At 42.9% G+C, this 17,337-nt stretch overlaps 1 protein-coding gene across 1 annotated transcript in view; it reads right to left on the reverse strand.

The window, feature by feature from the left end:
- Positions 1-1,464: 1,464 nt before the first annotated feature.
- LOC100734059 (solute carrier family 40 member 1-like) overlaps positions 1,465-17,337 on the reverse strand; it is a 53,688-nt gene continuing 37,815 nt past the window's right edge. Inside the window, exons 4-9 of the mRNA XM_063234140.1 lie at positions 16,780-16,939; positions 15,485-15,600; positions 15,023-15,149; positions 12,606-12,860; positions 9,849-10,556; positions 1,465-5,810 (exon numbers count right to left, since the gene is read on the reverse strand). Of these exons, the coding sequence (XP_063090210.1) occupies positions 5,461-5,810; positions 9,849-10,556; positions 12,606-12,860; positions 15,023-15,149; positions 15,485-15,600; positions 16,780-16,939 (1,716 nt within the window). The 3' untranslated portion in view covers positions 1,465-5,460. The remainder of the gene's footprint in view (positions 5,811-9,848; positions 10,557-12,605; positions 12,861-15,022; positions 15,150-15,484; positions 15,601-16,779; positions 16,940-17,337) is intronic.

Raw genomic sequence — 17,337 nt, forward strand, 5'->3', positions numbered from 1 at the left:
TTGTTTGTTTTTAACTAGCCCTAGTCTAAAACTATTTTGAGAATCATATACTGTGTAAAGGTGGCTGAAACTAATTCATTAAGGTCAGGACTAGCTATTTTAAACTATGTAAAGTGTTTTGCTTTTGAAAAAACATGGTCTTTGTATTTTTTGTGCAGTAGATTATTTTAGTGATTAGATTTTGTTCTTTTGGCAACATGAATTGCTTCCAAGAAATCAGAAAAGAGTTGACTGCAAAGAGGCAAGAGGGACTTTCTATTTTTTATTGTTCCACAATTGTTCTACTTCATTATAGTGGTTGTTACATAATTATACATTTGTCAAATTTACACTTGGTGGGTTTTGTGGAATGTAAATTGATACTTCAATAAACATGGCTTTCAAAACTTTTCTGGTGTCTTAATAACTTACTTTTTTTTCTTTTTGAGACAAAGTCTCACTATGTAGCACAGGCTGCCATGAACTCCCATGATCAGCCTCCTAAGTGCTGGAAACAACATCATGCTCTGGCGGTTATTACATTCAAAGTTTACCTTTATGGATAGTTGAGGTATCAGCACACATTTGCTCTAACTACTCAACTGCTTGGCTATGATGTGGGATTCTTCCCAATCTGAAAATTCATTCTGGTCCCTGCAAGATACCAGAAAGGGTATGAAAATTCTGTCACTCTGTTAATACATACTGCTTGGGGTTCCTTGCACCCTTTCCATATGTGCCAGTTTCCATGTTGAGAAAATTTACCCTTAGCCAAAGCTAGCTAGCCAGAAAGGTAAGGAAAAGGTTCTGGAAATAGTAATCAGAGCTTGATAGTATGCAGACCACATAGTTTACTCCTGTAAAAGGCTAGCCAAAGAACCAGGTCAGGACTCAACAGGCTCTTTGGCTACACCAATACCTATAGGAAAGAACGATAGCTTACGATCAATCCTTGACTACCCCAGAGAGCAAGACACATGGTTCAGAGGTTCTTTGGTCAGTACTACAGTATTGTACTATGCAGTACAATCAGCAAAAATTACAGTACCAAATAAACAAGATATAAAACTACGGGTTGTAAGTTGAATGGTGGGGTCATTAACTGAATCTTTTTCCTACCTTCTCTGCTAGCTGGCCTTGGCTAAGGGTTGTGATTGTACTGCATAGTATAGTACTGTAGTTTTATGTCATTATACATTAATGGTACTGCATGCAAGTTATGCAAATAAAAGCAAAGTCATAAGGTAGTTTCCTTTGACCTGAAATTTCTTTGTTCTGAATACTATAATGTATATACTGTCCCCGGTTCCTCTTATAGCAAACTCATTGCAGGAATGGAAATCAGTTGTTAAATGAGGGATGGCTGTATTTGCTGGCCTCCTGTACCTTACGTCCTACAGTAGAGATAGCTCCTATCTTTAGGGAGTTTACAGTGACTGGTTCAGATTGGCTTCACTTGACTTAGGCTATAAAAGAGAATTTCACTTTGTATCTAGGTCAATGTCTGCAAGATTGAAATATTGGTATAAACTAAAGAAACTTAAATTTCTTTATACTTGTCACTGGCACTTTCCTAAAAGGGTTTTTGGTGGGTTTTGGGTTTTGGTTTTTTTTGTTTTTTTTTACTGGGGATCGAACTCATGACTGCACACTTGCAAGGCACGTGCTTATGCTGCTGAGCTAAATCCCCAGCCCTTGGGTGGTTTATAAACATCAAATAATACAACAATTAGAATGAAACCAAAAAGAGCAGAAATATAAAAACAAGCCATTGGACTGCATGCTGTTACTCTGGCTAATTTGGTTCTGAGCTTTCTAAGAGCAAACAGCCAGCTGGCAAATTAGAAATTTGGCAACTGAACATCACTCACTTCAAAATGGAGGAGAGGAGTGGTCATTTGCATTTGAGGCTTCCTGAAGTAGTTTTTCCCTCATGGTCTCATGTACTTGGAAGAAGTCAAAACCAGGAGCTGTTGGATAACCAAATAAGGACCAAGAAATAGTGGCAGTAGAGCAGATTGGTCAGTTGATTGTATGCCTGTTAAGTTGGGGCCATTTGGTTAACAGGCAAGCGAAGGGCATGAGTGACACTTCCTAGGAAATCCATGCTCATTTTGAACAGATAAGCAGGCACACTTGTGTTTGAAAGGGTTATTTTTATTTTATACTCGTAAAGATTGCATTTCCAACATCTACCTTGTGTTTATAAACTGAAAATTTTTGATTCCAATATTTTGTTAAGAAATTGTGAACTACCACCAGCTAGGATTGTGCGACCATAAATAAACAGCCCCCTGGTGGAGTTGATCTAAACTGCAAGGGACTAATGGTCTCCAGAGCTTCCACCTTGCTTCTGCAGCTCTATGACAGCTCCACAAAAGCCTGTTTCAGAGATAAGAGAGGACACTCAGTCAAATCTGTCACCTTCATTTGTTTCTGGGAACAGGGCAGAATATTGTAGCTGATGGAATAGACCAATGCCATTAACATTGTACAAATGCCCTGGCCTGTTACAGGTAGTCTAGGCAGAATGGAACTATCATGTCACATAGGCCTCCCTTAGTGAAGAAATACAGGGAACTTTGGGGATCATTCCAGAGTCTAAGTGTCTCCAGGCGCTCCAGCATGCCAGCCTGCAGCCACATGTGACTAACGTGTACTTGAAATGTGGCTAGTTTAAACTGACAGGTGTTGTAGATATGAAAAGTCAAACGTTGAGGAATAAAATCAAAAAGTAAAATTATGAATTTTATAAAGGTTGTAAGCTAAGTAATTGGATACGCTTTAAAAATATTATTTGCATTACATTTCTGTAGGAAAACACTGGCCTAAAACATGAATTAAAACAATCATGCACATGCAAATAGTGGCCCACAATAGGAAGATGTTGCTTTTCTACTGTGGAAAACCTTGAGGGAAAATGGAAGAGTAAAATTAGCACTAAAATGCAGACTTTACAGGGAAGTAGCTATTTTTTTTCAGGAACAGAAGTTGCAGGGGTTGGGAGCCAGTACTACTAAGAAGATTTGACATAAATTTTCCTCTCATGTTGCTTATGTTTCTGGAGATTTTAAACAAGACTTCAGAATGTGTTTAGTAAGTTTTCTTTTGTTCTGTGCCTACTCTGCACAAACATTTGTGTGCTTGCTAATCAAGGGCTAAAGAATATTGTAGGGAACATCTCAAGATGCAGCTTCTTCAGGAAGAATCCAGATGAATAGCTCTGGTCTCCTGATCTATTCAGTTGGTTTGTGTGTGTGTGTGTGTGTGTGTTAATACAGTGTTTCAGGCATTTTTCTGGAAGGGGAGAGGTTCAGTGGTGAAAGGCAGCACCATAAATATCACCAGAACTTGTATGAGGTGCTCTTTAAAAACTACCTTATGTTAAGCAAAATGTTCCCCAGAATTCTTCCCTCATTTTCACTTCATTGTTTGCTCTAAAAAGTAGGTCTGTGTAAAATCCCTTCCTGTAGTTTTCCTGTTGCTGTCATTTTGATTTTGATATTTTTTTTCTGCAAGGTGCTAGGGATCAAATCTAGGGACTCACCATGCTAGGCAAGTACTCTACACTGAGCTGTACACCACCCTGTCATTTCGTTGTGTTGTGTTTGTTTGTTTTGTTTTGTTGTTGTGGCAGGGTCTTGCTATGTAGTTCAGGATGGCCTTACGCTTACCTTGTAGCCCAAACTGGCCTTAAATTTGCACAATCCTCAGCCCCCCCAAGTGGGGGGGGATTATAGGCATGCGCCACTATTCCCATCTGTCTTTTTTTTTTTTTAACAGTAATTAAATTCTTCCTTTAGTTTTTATACTTCTTTTACATAGTGGCTCTTAACTGAAAAGATTGCATGATAAAATTAGCAAAATTAAAACTAACCTCTCCAGGTCATCTTGGGAGGAATCTGTCTGGCTATAGTTAATGGGTGAATGTTTCATATTCCAGATAGTTCCACCAGGGCAGATACACCTAAACAGTGGTTCTTAACACACACTTGTGGTATCTGGAGGCAGTTAGCACAGCTGGGGAGGAGGGGTGCTAATCAGTGCCAAGTGGACAGAAACCAGAGATGCTACAGAATATCCTACAATACACAGGATAACCCTACCACAAAAAATGCTGACCCAAAATGAAAACAGTGCAGAGCTGGAGGAATGCCATTTTCATCACCCACTACCTGCTAGGTGCTCCTGGGTGTGTTATACCCACTCCCAAACATGACTTTCCCTCACACGGAAAGGTCCTCTTAATTATGAGGCCTATGTCAGTCAGCTTTTCAGTATTGTGATATAGTACCTGAGAAAATCAACGTGAGCAGGGAGGATAGATTTTGGCCCACAGTTTCAGAGGTTTCAGTCTATGATTGGCTCTCAGCATTGTTTCTGGGCGTGTACAGCACAGCTGAAAACTGCTCACCTCATGCAGCCAGAATCAGAGAGCAAGGGAAACAGCTAGAGAGGAAAGGGTCAGGGGCAAGTTATAGTCCCCAAGGTCACCCAGATTCAACCAGACCCCAATCCTAGATTCTACCAATGATGGCACCAAACTATCTGCTTAACAGATTAATCTACTGACGAAGTCAGCGCCCTCATGATCAGTCACCTCTGAGACTGAGGGGACATTGTAGAGCTAAACCACAACTCCAAACCCGCTCATTTATCATCAAGTGGCAATGCCACAGTCAAACCTGAACACTGAGGTTTTAGTTTAGAAAAAACTCATGCACTAACATCTTTTGTCTTAAAAGAAAAACAACGCACGTGCCATAGGTTCACCAACATTGATACAAAAGAGCTTTAATGCTAGTTTGTTTTCATTTCTGACAAAACTTAGAGCTCTGATAAAATAATAATTTGCCATTAGTTTACCCCAGAAGGTGAGTCTTCTGCTTACTCAGAAAGCTAGCGTTAGTGTTGATTGCTTATAAGTGACCAGAAGCTCCCTATTTTCTCATCATTAGCTAGTGCTGCTCTTATCAGAGCTTGTGCTAGCTTCTTCACTGAGGTGAAGCTCAGCCGAGTCTGCTGTGGGGCTCGCTGGCCCAGCTCCGGACTCCACAGGCCACACGGAGATTTTCCTCATGATCTGTTTCTCCAACCAAAAGCTTCCGTCCTCACTGGGGACGCTTAGCTCAATCAAAGAACATTTGCAAGCCAGCAGAACAACAACAAAAAAATCCATCCAAAGAATCGGTACCAAACATAGTTGGCTGTGCTCTACCTCTAATTTTAATGTTGACCAGAATACCCTAATTATAGATCCTGACAAACAATGGAAATACTGCATTAGGAAATTGGCAGAATTAAAACTAGCCCCTTTCTGTCAGAGATTCTGGGGAAGACTCTCTCTGGCTCCAGTTGATGAGTGAACCTTTCACACTCCAGGTAGTTTCCGCCAGGACAGGCACACTTAAGCAATTGACACTGTTGGCAAAAGTGATGGCACAGTTGCTGTCAAATGTAGCAGTGGCACAAGGCAGCACACTAGTGATGAAGGAAAACCGTGTCACAAGAGCTCTGAGGAGCACTGCCCACCTCTCTAGTTAAAGGTGACCGGGGGCCCTTTTTGGCTGTCTCATTTATGTGGGTGTTTTTAATCTTACATTTTCTTGCATAAAAAAAATACAGCATGTGCCCCATGGTGACAAACAGTATGGAAATGAAGACCAGCAGGCCAAACTGCTGAGGCCGTGGGGCCAGCATGACGAGGATGAAGTGGATGAGGTCCATGAGGTAGTTCAGGGAGCACTGCACACCATTGACAGCCCCTCGCTCCACTTCTGGAATGTTCTCTTGGAGAAGCTGGGTCACAGTGAGGTCAAAGGACCAGAGGCCTGTGGGGCAGCCATGTAGGGGAAGAATAAACATGAACAGAGGTCAGAGAGCTTCAGTGAGATTTGGCCTCTGACACTGACTAGCATTGTTGCCTTAGGTAGAGGCAACTACCTGCTCCTTAGTTTCCTCATCTGAGAAATGGGGACATTTCAACCACTAGCACACTAGACAGTTCCTTGAGATAGTTCAGTAAAATGGATAGCACTGTGCCCAGCCCTCTGTGCATAGTAGTGTCATAATTTATGTTTCTTTAATTATCCTCTAAAATCAGCATCACAAACAGCACCATCAGATGTAGTATAATTTCATTTTAGATGAATTTATGTATGCGCCCACTTCATTGCAAAACTTTTAGGATAGAGAGCACAGTCTTGGGCCTCAAATCTACTTGCAATTTTGGATTTTTTCTCTCAGGTCCTGGTTTAGGAGAGGAGAAACTGGCCTCCTCTCTTCCCCTGCATTTAGCTACCTAAAGAGGCCACGTTTGGATGAGTTTCAGAAGCAGCCTTGGCACATGCTGTGCAGTCATCAATAGGGTAGAAGCCAGCAGTCCAAGTGGCAGTGCTGTTCTGATACCTGCCTTCAAGGGCACCTGCACCCACCTTTGCCTGCCTGGCTGGCTTCTGAATTCCCAAGATTTTAGCACTGGCTCTGCAGAGGTCTCCTGGTTGCCTCTGTCTTGATCCCTGGACTTAGCTCTGGGCTCCAGAATTATTTGGAGATAATGTGCTACATCCCTTGTGTCTGCCTTTATAGAGTACCAGCAAGATCCTTAGCCCTGCTGGGCTTCCCTGACCACCCTGCTGCAGCCTCCATCCAGGCCATGTCAGGCCCCCTGCCTTCCTCAGCTGTCCTGACCACCCCAGGCCTCTGAGAACCTCACTCTGCGCTGAACTGGGCAGCACTCATCTGTAGAATCCCCACCCCCACCCCACCCCTCAGCAAGCAGCGCTTATGAAGCTGGCAAGTTTTTGGAAAAGCCTGCCATGGCACAGTATAAAGCTCTCAAGGCAGAGAGGGCTAATTATGCACTGAGAATGATTTCTAAATTGAGGGGATAAAGAGTTACAGTCTTAGATTTCTACAAAGCAATGTGACTTTGTAAGCTGCGTGCCACATCTTATAGCAGAGTTCTTTTAGTTGGTCTCCAAGTGTTTGCAGAGCGAACATCGAGGAGGAGCCTGTGCTTGGTGAAACACCTGGGAACCAAGGCAGATCACAGGCCTCGCTCCCGGGGACAGGGCAGGCATCGCGTCACCAGGCCTGCCACACTAACCAGGTGTGCACTGCACTCTCACACCACCAACCCCAGGGGCACCTGTACTCCTGACAGGAGTAAACATAAATGGGGTCAGGAAACACCGTCACTCAGCACTGGCTCCCCATGCCACTGCCCACCCAAGCAATACTCGAAAAGGCACCAAAGTTACAGCTAAAATATAAAAATGATGGTGACTGAAGACAACACTCCCCCTCTCTCCCTCCCTTCTTTTCTTTCCTTCCTTCCTTCTTTCTTTCCTCCTACTCCTCTTCCTTTTTTTTTTTTTTTTTTTTTTTGTGGTACTGGGAATTGAATCCACTGACCCACATCCCCAGAGCTGTAACATTTTTTTTAAATTTTTGATTTAAAAAAAATTTTTGAGACAATCTTGCTAAGTTGCCCAGTCTGGCCTCGATCTTGTGATCTTCCTGCCTCAGTCTTTCAAGTAGCTGTGCACTACCACCATGCCCAGATATTTCCATTTTTAACATGTAGCCACTATAGCTGTGACAGTTTGGTGCCAAACGTTTACCTACAGGAATTATTTCAGCACCTCTAAGACTTCCCTAGTAGGAGGCACTGTTAGTGTGTTACGACACAGACTAGAAAACTGTGACTTAGGGGACTTGCTAACGTTCCCAGGCAGCCTGGCTCAGGCCCTGAGCTGTGTCCCTCCTCAGGGTCACGAGAGCTCGGCATCTCTGGAATCCTCAGCTAAGACGCAGGCAGAGACTGTCCTTGCTGCAGGGGAAGGCTCTGTATGTTTCATCTGAGCTGAGGGAAGGCCCTGCTGACACGCTCTCAGGTTTTCTAAATGTATTCATTTCCTTCATGACAGGAAGCCCAGTGATCCTGGCAGACAGGAGTTGCTGGTGGATTTGTTTTTCCTTTTGAACTAAACTCTTTATGTAATATGAACGCAGAAGTCTTAAATGGCCAATCTACTCTTGGTTGTTTGTATGATGAAAGGGTAGAAGTACAAGTCAAACACCAAATGAAAGAGAATCTACGCATCAGGTATCTCACTTAAGAATATTTTAATCTGGGTATAGTGGCAACTACTTGTAATCTCAGCATTTGGAAGGCTGAGGCAGAAGGATCACCGGAGGTTCAGTGCGAACCTGAGTTACACAGTGAGTTCAAGGCTATTCTGAACTACATCTCAAAAAAAAAAAAAAAAAAAAAAAAAAAAAGGTCGGGTAATCCCCAGATCAAAGAAGGCACTTCTAGATCAGTTACTGGGACTAGGAACTTGGTGTCTTTCTCAATATGCACATTACATCAAAGGAATGAGGTTCCAAGGCAAGTCTATGGTTTTATAAGCTTGAACTGCCCTTTGGAATTCTCATTTCCATTCTCCCAAGCTCCCATAAACCAAAAGGTCCTGTGTGTCCCTTGCTTAAGTGAGGAACACATCTCCCCGGTCTCACAATCTGCTGCACTGTGGCCTCAAGCCTGCAAGCGGCTGCTTGGCCCTGCTGCGGGAGGGTAAGCTTGGCGCATAGAGGAGGTGCGCAGGGCCGGCGGAAAGGGCGTGCTCCGGAGGGCTCACCTGGTTTCACTCAGACCTTCCACCACTGCTCCCTACTTTCCACAGCCCTGACAAGGGGTGCTAAGGAGTGCTGGGGGTTCAGAGCTGTGCTGCCAGGGAGTGCTTTGAAGGTGGTGACTTTGAATACATGGTAGCGAATAGATGTAGGAGTCCTGTGTCAGCAAGCAAGACCCAGACTGTCCCAGCTGGACATCTGCAGGTCTGAATGATCACAAGAGCCAGTGTGCTGTGAAACAATTTCTGCTACCATTGTCCTTCATCCCCATCGTGTCGTTGCTGGGGCTGTCAAGCAACAAGTGGCCAAAATTTTTAAAACTTTGTTTCAATAAATGCCCTAACCTACATTCTCACTGCTAGGTAAGAGTAACATCATTGTTGACGGAATTTAGAGACCAAAAACTTGAGGCAGAAGAGAATGTAGAGCCTTAAGGTTAGACACACTGTCTTTGGAGAAGGCCTGCCCCGCCTCCCCAGGCAGCTAATGAAAGCCTTCTACTCACGAGGTCACCACCTTCTGTCCTAATCCCAGCCCCACAGGTCAAAATGCACCCTTCATGTGGGCGCCCTCTGCAGCAGCTACATGCTCGACATGGTCTTTTCGTTTTCCCAGATCTCCAGGATTCCACCTTTCATCCTTGTCTTTGTCCACCACCCACATGCTTGGAGCAGTCATCCCTCTCCCTTCTCTTCAGGGATCTTTAGCTGCGCCCTCCTGTAGGACGATCGAGCTGGTGCCCCTCCTGTGTGTTCTCAGTCCATCTGTCTTCCCCTGACATAGCTCCTCTTAGCTTTCTGGTTGACTATTGTTGACTGCTTATTTATTGGTTTCCCATCCAGGTTGTAAGCACCATGGGACTAAGATCTCATGTGATTAAATCATTCTTGGACCACATATAGTCTCAGTGGGCCAAGAGTGGTAGCATATAACTATAATTCTGGCACCCTGGAAGGCTGAGGCAGAATGATCACAAGTTGCTGTACAGCCTGGGCAACTTAATAATTTAGTGAAAATCTGCCTCAAAAGTTAAAAAATAAAATAAAAAAGGCTGGGGATGTGATTCCATTCAAAGGCCCTGGGTTCAATCTCTAGTTGTTCTTGTGTTCTCAAAGAATAAATGATAAAGACTTACAGTGGTACAGTAGTGAAACCATCAAGTGCTTCTAAAATTACTTGGCCACATCATGGGCCTCAGAATCCCATGCCAAACATGACCCACTGCTCACCGATTCGTGCCAGAATCACACCTGAGAAGAGCAAGATGATGGAGATGTAAGACTCAGGCTGCTCAGGGTCCTGCTGGCCATCAAACAGAACGGTGCTGTTGGTCCAGTGGATGGAAGAGCGATCTGGGAGGATGGGTTGGTTCAGGTTTCTTTCAAAGGGGTAAATGTGTTCCTGGTGCTTTTTTAGCAATGTATGGTTTGAAGAATTCTTGTTTGATGGAAATGAGAAGACAGCCATATCAAAAGGACTTCCAGGAGCAAAGACAGAAAACACACAGAGTGTCAGACAACCTACATGGAGCCAACTGGATACAATTCCTGTGCTGACCAAGCCGTAACGCCCCCTGAGCCAGGTGAAGACAACAGTCCCCATCAGGCCCGACAGGGCTGAAAGGGCTGTAAGGATGCTAAGCAGGGACCCTCCAATCCCTTGGGTGTAGGCGTAGCCAGTGGTGATGCAGTCAAACCCCAGGACTGTCATGTAGAGGAAGGCCATGCCCAGCCCGGCCAGGAACACAGCCTGTCTGCAGTAGGCCTCCCAGCCCTCGCGGCATGTGCAGAGCAGCTTGTGCGTGCTTCGAAGACAGACAAGAATCCCTTTGGCTGTGGCCCGATTTCCTTTAAGATGAGACCCATGATCTTTTGGTTTTTCCAAAGTTCTGATTTTGCTGATGAATGTGTCAGTGTTTTTCCAAAAGTCCATTTCATCTGAAGTAAAATCCAGATAAATTGAAAGTCAGTACCATGCCCATGTCCCCTCAGCCTACCTCAACATCATCTGCTTTTCTGGTAGATGGTTCCAGTGCATACTGAGGGCCTGTCCCCAGGCACCTGCGTCTCTGCCTTCAGTCTGTCTGTCTGTCTTTCTCCCTCCCACCTCCACACCCAGAACGTGAGTGGCAGACAGGCTGTAAGTGCCTCTGGGGACAGCTTTCAGCCAATGAGGGACAAGACTTGGTGGCTAAACACCACAGGTTCCTTGGCCCCTCCTGGAACAATTGTCAGTTACATCCTGCAGTCTCTCAGGGGGTCCCCATGTCTCTCTGCAGTCACCCACATATTACACTCCTTTTTCATGCTTTGGTCACTTCTCTGCCTTCATTCCCAATCTCTCATTAAGGGATCACATTCCAAATCCAAATAAAAGACTTTTCATCCCAAACTCTGTCTCAAGAAGTATTCCTGAGACAATTCAAACTGAGACACACCATCAGGTCGGGAAGGCAGCATCAGAAGGAAAAATATGGGAACGGGAAAGAGGAAAGACAGAGAGGTTCAAAGGCTTGAAACTTGGTAATCAGTTCCTGGAAATAGGAACAGAGACTTCCTGTGACTGTTTTCCTGAAGAAACAGCTACTTATGGGGAAGGTAAACTGGTGCTTTTTTATTTTTCCAGGATATATCAGACAATGATTATAAACAGATTTTAAAAAAACAACTATTTGTGAGAAGTATTCAGCACAAATTAAGTTCTATGAAGGACTGAAAGAGCTAAATACGGCTTTGAAAGGAAGAGAAACAGGTGAATTAAATCCATTTTAGATCTGAAACAAAGGAAGCTAAGGTTCTACATGATAGAAATGAATTTCTTGTCAGGGAAACTTCAAAAAAAAAAAAAGAAAAGAAAAACAAATAACAACAACAATGGAAAGATAGTTAACACTGATTTAAGTTTTCCCCTATGCCAGAGAATGAAATACAGTTTTGCATCAACTGTCCTGTTTAATTGTCACAACATGCCTATGAAATCGGTTCCATTATTACTCTTCTTTACAGATAGGAAGACAGAGAATAGGAATAAATTAGTTTTGCAAGGTCACACAGGTAATATACAGCAGATGTGAAGGATAAAGTTCGATCTACCTATGTATACATTCATTCATCATCTAAATATATACATCAAACTGTCTTTACAATATATGTATATTTTTAAACTGGGGATCAAACTCAGGACATTGTGCTTGCCAGGCAGGCTCTTGTACTGCTGAGCTACATCCCCAGCCTTTATCTCTTTCACTTGTGCCCTTGAGCTACATTCTCGACCCTACAAAATATATATTTCATTCATCCAATGGGATCTGGTGGAACTTCATTCTAAAACAACTTCAGAAAAAAATGAAAGTCTAGAAAGAAAAACTGAGACAAGAAGTAATTACTAAACTGCATTCTACCAGGCAGCTGGGCAACATTGGCAATGGATAGCAGGATGGCTCTCTTTTGGGAGAAGAGGGTCACATATGTTGGCAGGCTTCCCTTCCTTTCATACTCACCATACTGCTAGGGAAAAAAGGAAAACACTATTGACAGCAGAATGAGAAATTCATCACATCCTGACCAAAGAGCAGATTATACTCCTTGACACACTTGCCCTCTTAATTTAGTGTCTTTGGGGATGATATTCATGAATGAGACAGGAAAGAGCAATTTCCTTCCCCAGGGCCATGGGTAAGTTGTATACTACATGGTCCTGCATGGATGGTGCTACTTACATTATAATCTCTCTGAATGGAACCCAAAGAGTTATGCAGTGTATAACCTGTGTAACTGTACAAAACAGCCCTCTTGCCCCCACCAATAAGTTCAGCCATATGAACTGCATGAACAAATGCATAGCTGGAACTTTCTTATTTGTCACTGTTTCTAGGCACATTTATAGGCAAAGTGTTACGATCATAATTAGACACAAGTTCTGGAAAGAAGAAATGAAACACTAAAATAACGGAGCAAAAAAGAACAAGAGGTCTGAGTTTGCATTACCTTTGATGTTCACAGCCTCCTGTTGCCTTTCTAGGAAGTGGCCCCCTCTTTGTTGCTGGTGTTTTACAGCCAATTGGGGAACTAGTTGATAAACCCTGGACAGAAATAGAAACTCTACAAGAAGTGAAACCAAGTTCCATCCAAGAATGAAACCACAACCGATCACATGAGATGCCCATGTCATCACCTGGCCTATGGACAGGGGAGCAAATATATTGATGACCTGGTCCAGCTGCCGGACTGTTGCATTCATCCCTGGAGGTGGAAGGAAGGAAACACTTCAACTCAGTGGATAAGACCATCCTCTAGTGAGTTTCCCATCATGCACTGGCTGGAATTGACAGCCATGCTCCCTGGTGAATTTCCTCCCATCATGTACTTGCTGGGGTTGCCAGCCACACACCCTAGGTATGTGACAGTGACAGAGAAGATCCTTTCCAGATAGTAGGATTTCCAACCTGGAAAAACCTTCAAGGTCAATTCTGCTGGAACTCAATTAACAGATTTTCATACTGGGAGATTAGGTGACTTGGAGATGATTATTTATTCTAACTCCCACCTCAGTATTCTTTCCCATCACACCCTATTCTCCTAAGAAAAACCAACAATGTTCATCTGGGCCTGGTGGTGCAATGCTTGTAATCCCAATTCTGTGGCAGGCTGAGGTAAGTTGAACATAAGTTAAAACTCAGCCTGGCCAACTTGTTGATTTATAGAGATTGTGTCTCAAATTAAAAAAAAAAAGAGCTATGGATGTAGCTCAGTGTAAAGGCCCTGGAATCAATCCCAGTACCTAATAATAATAATAATAATAATAATAATAATAATATAGCTTTTGTATTCCCCATTAAAATGACGTATGACAGAGGAAGCAGGTAGGGTAGACGTATGACAGGGTCGAGGCAAGAATAAATACTTACTCTGTGTCAGACCTACAATCCCAAACCTTCTACCTATATACATTTTACTTAATCCTCAAGACAATTCTTAGAGATCAAGACTGTATTTCCCTTTTGCAAACTAGGAAGCTGAAGTACACAGAGGTGAACATATTTGCTCAAAATCAAAAAGAAGGAAAATGGTAGATCTAAGATTCAAACCTAGGCAGTCTAAAGCTTGTGCTTATAATCCCAGCACTCTGAGAGGCTGAGCAATCTAGTGAGACTCTGTCTCAAAATTTAAACAAAGGGCTGGGGCTGTATCTCAGTGTGAAGGCACCAGGTTCAATCCCCAGTACCCCTCCACCCAGTCCCTAAAAACAAATCTTGACTCCAAAGCTTATTCTCTGAACTCTTTCATCATCTTTGAAGAATAGGTTTCCCAAGTCATTTAAGAAATTGCAATGAACTTGAATCACAATCTGTACTTTATCTTAGATTTCTTTAAAATTAATGCACAGGGCTGGGGATTTAGCTCAGTGGCATAAGCATCTGCCTGGCAGACGTAAGGTCATGAGTTTGATCCAGTACCAAAAAGCAAAACAAAACAAAATTAATGAACAGAGAATGGGAGGAGTTTCTTTAACCAAAGGCAGCTTCTTTATTCAAACACCATGTCACCCAGCACTTACTCATATATCTGTTTTATTTTGGGTGGTGTTATTTAGCCACAGTACATCTAAATAAGTGCTATTAAAAAAGAAAACATGATTATAAGGGGCTTCTCCTCTTTGTAAGCATATATTTTAGTAGACTTCTTAATAGCTTCCTTTATCCTGGCCATCAACACTCATGCATATTTTCTAGCAGAAAGCGCCCACTGCACAAGCACAGGACAAGACTAGTTTGCTTTACATCTACAATTTGAATATCCTGCAGTGTGGGCAATCCTCATTTTGTAAATAAAAGCAGAAACAAACTTGTCAGATTATTCCATTGAGCGTCTTTATTGGAAAAAAAAATGGGTGGGGGAGGGCAGTTTTTGTCTGGGAGGGTGGAAGCTTATTACCAGTCGGAATTAAGAAATCTTTTAGTTCATTTATTTTCCAGGTCTACAATTGTCAAGGAACTTCTGCAAATGAAAGATTCCTCTCCTGAAAATGCAGCCTATATAGCAATGGCAATCATTTACTAGACACTTCTGTGTATAGACACAGTGTTAAGCACTTTACAAATCCGGTATCTCATAGGATCCTTTCTCACACTGAGCTCCGTGTGTGTGTGTGTGTGTGTGTGTGTGTGTGTGTGTGTGTGTGTGTTTCCCCATTCTACAGTTAAGGAAAATCAAGGCCTGACAGGTTAAGTAACTTGCCCCATGGTATACAGCTGGTAACAGGCATAGCTGAATTGAATTCAAGCCTAAACCTGGTTGTGTCCCAATACTATTCTCTTACAGGAGGTGACACTACCTCCCTCAGAGCCCTGCATGGCCTTTCTCTACTTCTCAACTGATCAGAGGCCCAGGGCAGCACTGCTCACCAGCCAGCTGGCCTCTGTTGTCCCCTGTGATGCTCACAATCCAGTCCCTCTGAATGGTGATGGTCAGTGCGGTCCCCGCCAGGTTCGCCATGGCCGCCAGGATGATGATTGCTGCATAGCAGGCTACCTACCAAAGGAAGCCCAAAATAGACTTTCTGTACCCCAGTGGTATGCATAAGCATTTATCTGACAGAGGGAGAGAGAGGAAGGCTGTGTAAAGTCTGGAGCCAATGTCATGCTAATGCTAAGCACATTCTGCCCCTCGCTCCATCACACTAGATCTGACGCTAATTTGTACCTTGCAGACTGACTCAGCTGCTCTGTTGCCTCCTTGTCTGTGGGATTTGGGCTTAGATTCACAAATCTAGGCTAATGAAGGCACCAGGCCCAAGTGGGGCCATCCCGAGGTGACCCCCCAGCCCTCCTGGCCATCACCGCATGAGACAGAAGGGGGACACTCACAGTGAACCAGCCGTACCACATTCGGTCCATCTCTCCTTTGTAGGAGAACACGAGCATCAGGACCACACAGCAGGTGGTGACAGAACCGTTCTGGATGAAGAGTGCCGCCTGAGCCACTGCAGATGGAAACAGCCAGGGGCCTATTATTTACTCTAGGCTTCAAGAGGCAGGTCACAGATGCATCATCACTCAGTGGGATTTGACCAAATCCCGGTGTCAACCAGCAAACAGGCTTGTCTTTTCCATCAGCATTACAGGCTTCAGTAGGGAGCAATGAACAGCTCAGGGCTCACTAAGGACAAAGACTTTAAAACTAAAAGAAAAGAAAAGCTGGTCTTTGCAAAGGAATGAAAACAGACTCCAAGCATAGACTGATATGAGAAGCCTTACTCCAGCTGAATTAAGGACCTTGACATTTTCTACTGCTGTATCTGCTTCTCCTGGATTGCATCTGTGGCAGAATACATCACTGAGCCTCAGGAGCAACATTCCACAGTTTTGTTTTCTTTGAGATAGTGTCTTACTATGTAGCCCAAGTTGGCCTTGAACTTGTGATCCTCCTGCCTCAGCAACCCCTTCCAGGGTTGGGAGTGCAGTCATGTGGCACTAATCCTGGCTCCTGATTTTAAAGAAATTGGGATTTTCTATGACATTGTTCAGTAAATGCCTGTCCCAGGCCTTTGGGTGGAATAAAAACAATCCTGTTGACCAGAAATCAAAAGACAGCAAAACAGAGAAAATCCCACATTTAGATAAAGGAAGTACACAAAGATACTACAGCCACAAGCTGAAAGGAGATCTACCTTTTTAATAAATAAGCCTTCAGATTTTAATTCCTAGTATTTGGGAAACCAGGGAAGTTTTTTTGGGGGGAGGGTACAAAATCTTACACATAGAAATTGTCATTAATATGTGTAACATAAGTATTATACATGGGTGACACTGGAATATTAAAAAGAAAGCATGTTTCTCAGGGATTTTATATTAAAAAAGTACTTAGGATCTAAAACTTCATTAAAGGGCTGAATGTGTAGCTCAGAGTTAGAGCATTTCTGGAGCATGTATGAGGTTCTGTGTTCAATCTTTCGCACGGCAAAAAATAAAACAAGTAAAATCCATATTGAAGTATTTTAAATAGAACACAAGAGAATGTGGCACAACTCTTCTAGGGTTTTCAAGTTATGCTTATGGTAATTTAGCCCAGATTTATAATTGTATTTCACTAAACAAATCAAAAAAGCTAGTGTGGTCAGAGTGTACCACATAATCATACACATCGTAAGAATGATTATTACCTTTGTTTCTTGGTTTCCTGTCGATCCATTCTCCAATTAAGACCCCAAATATTAATACAGATCCAGCCACTACTAAGCCAAACACCGCTGTTAGAAGAAGATTATGTCCATGTAATTCTATCAGAAACACGGATATGGCAAAGTGCCACATTCGATCTCCCTGCAAGGCAGTAGAGGCAAAGCATGCTTTAGTCACTGACTGAAGTACAGCTTAAGGTTAAAATCCAGAAAGATGCATTTGTCCCAAAGGATATGTAACATGCAAACTTTAGAAACAATGTCAAAGTGATACTTTTATGCAGTACAACTATAAGTTAATATACAATTTATCATAGCTTTAAAAAGCTGGGAAGAATGTTTGCTAAAATCTTAAAAGCATCAAAGAGTCAATAAATTGATGAGAAAATATCAAACACACACCTTGGGAAAATATGAGAACCCTAAGAAGTGAAAAACAGGATACCTTGAGGATATTTGCTAACCAAAGGCAATATTTGTGAAATAGGACTGCCGCTTTGGTGGCCTCAGAAAATCAGATGAAAAAAGTTCATCTACTAC

Source organism: Cavia porcellus, unplaced genomic scaffold, assembly GCF_034190915.1.
Source record: "Cavia porcellus strain 051 isolate PalLab524CR breed Dunkin Hartley unplaced genomic scaffold, mCavPor4.1 scaffold_2, whole genome shotgun sequence".
NCBI classification, from domain to species: domain Eukaryota; kingdom Metazoa; phylum Chordata; class Mammalia; order Rodentia; family Caviidae; genus Cavia; species Cavia porcellus.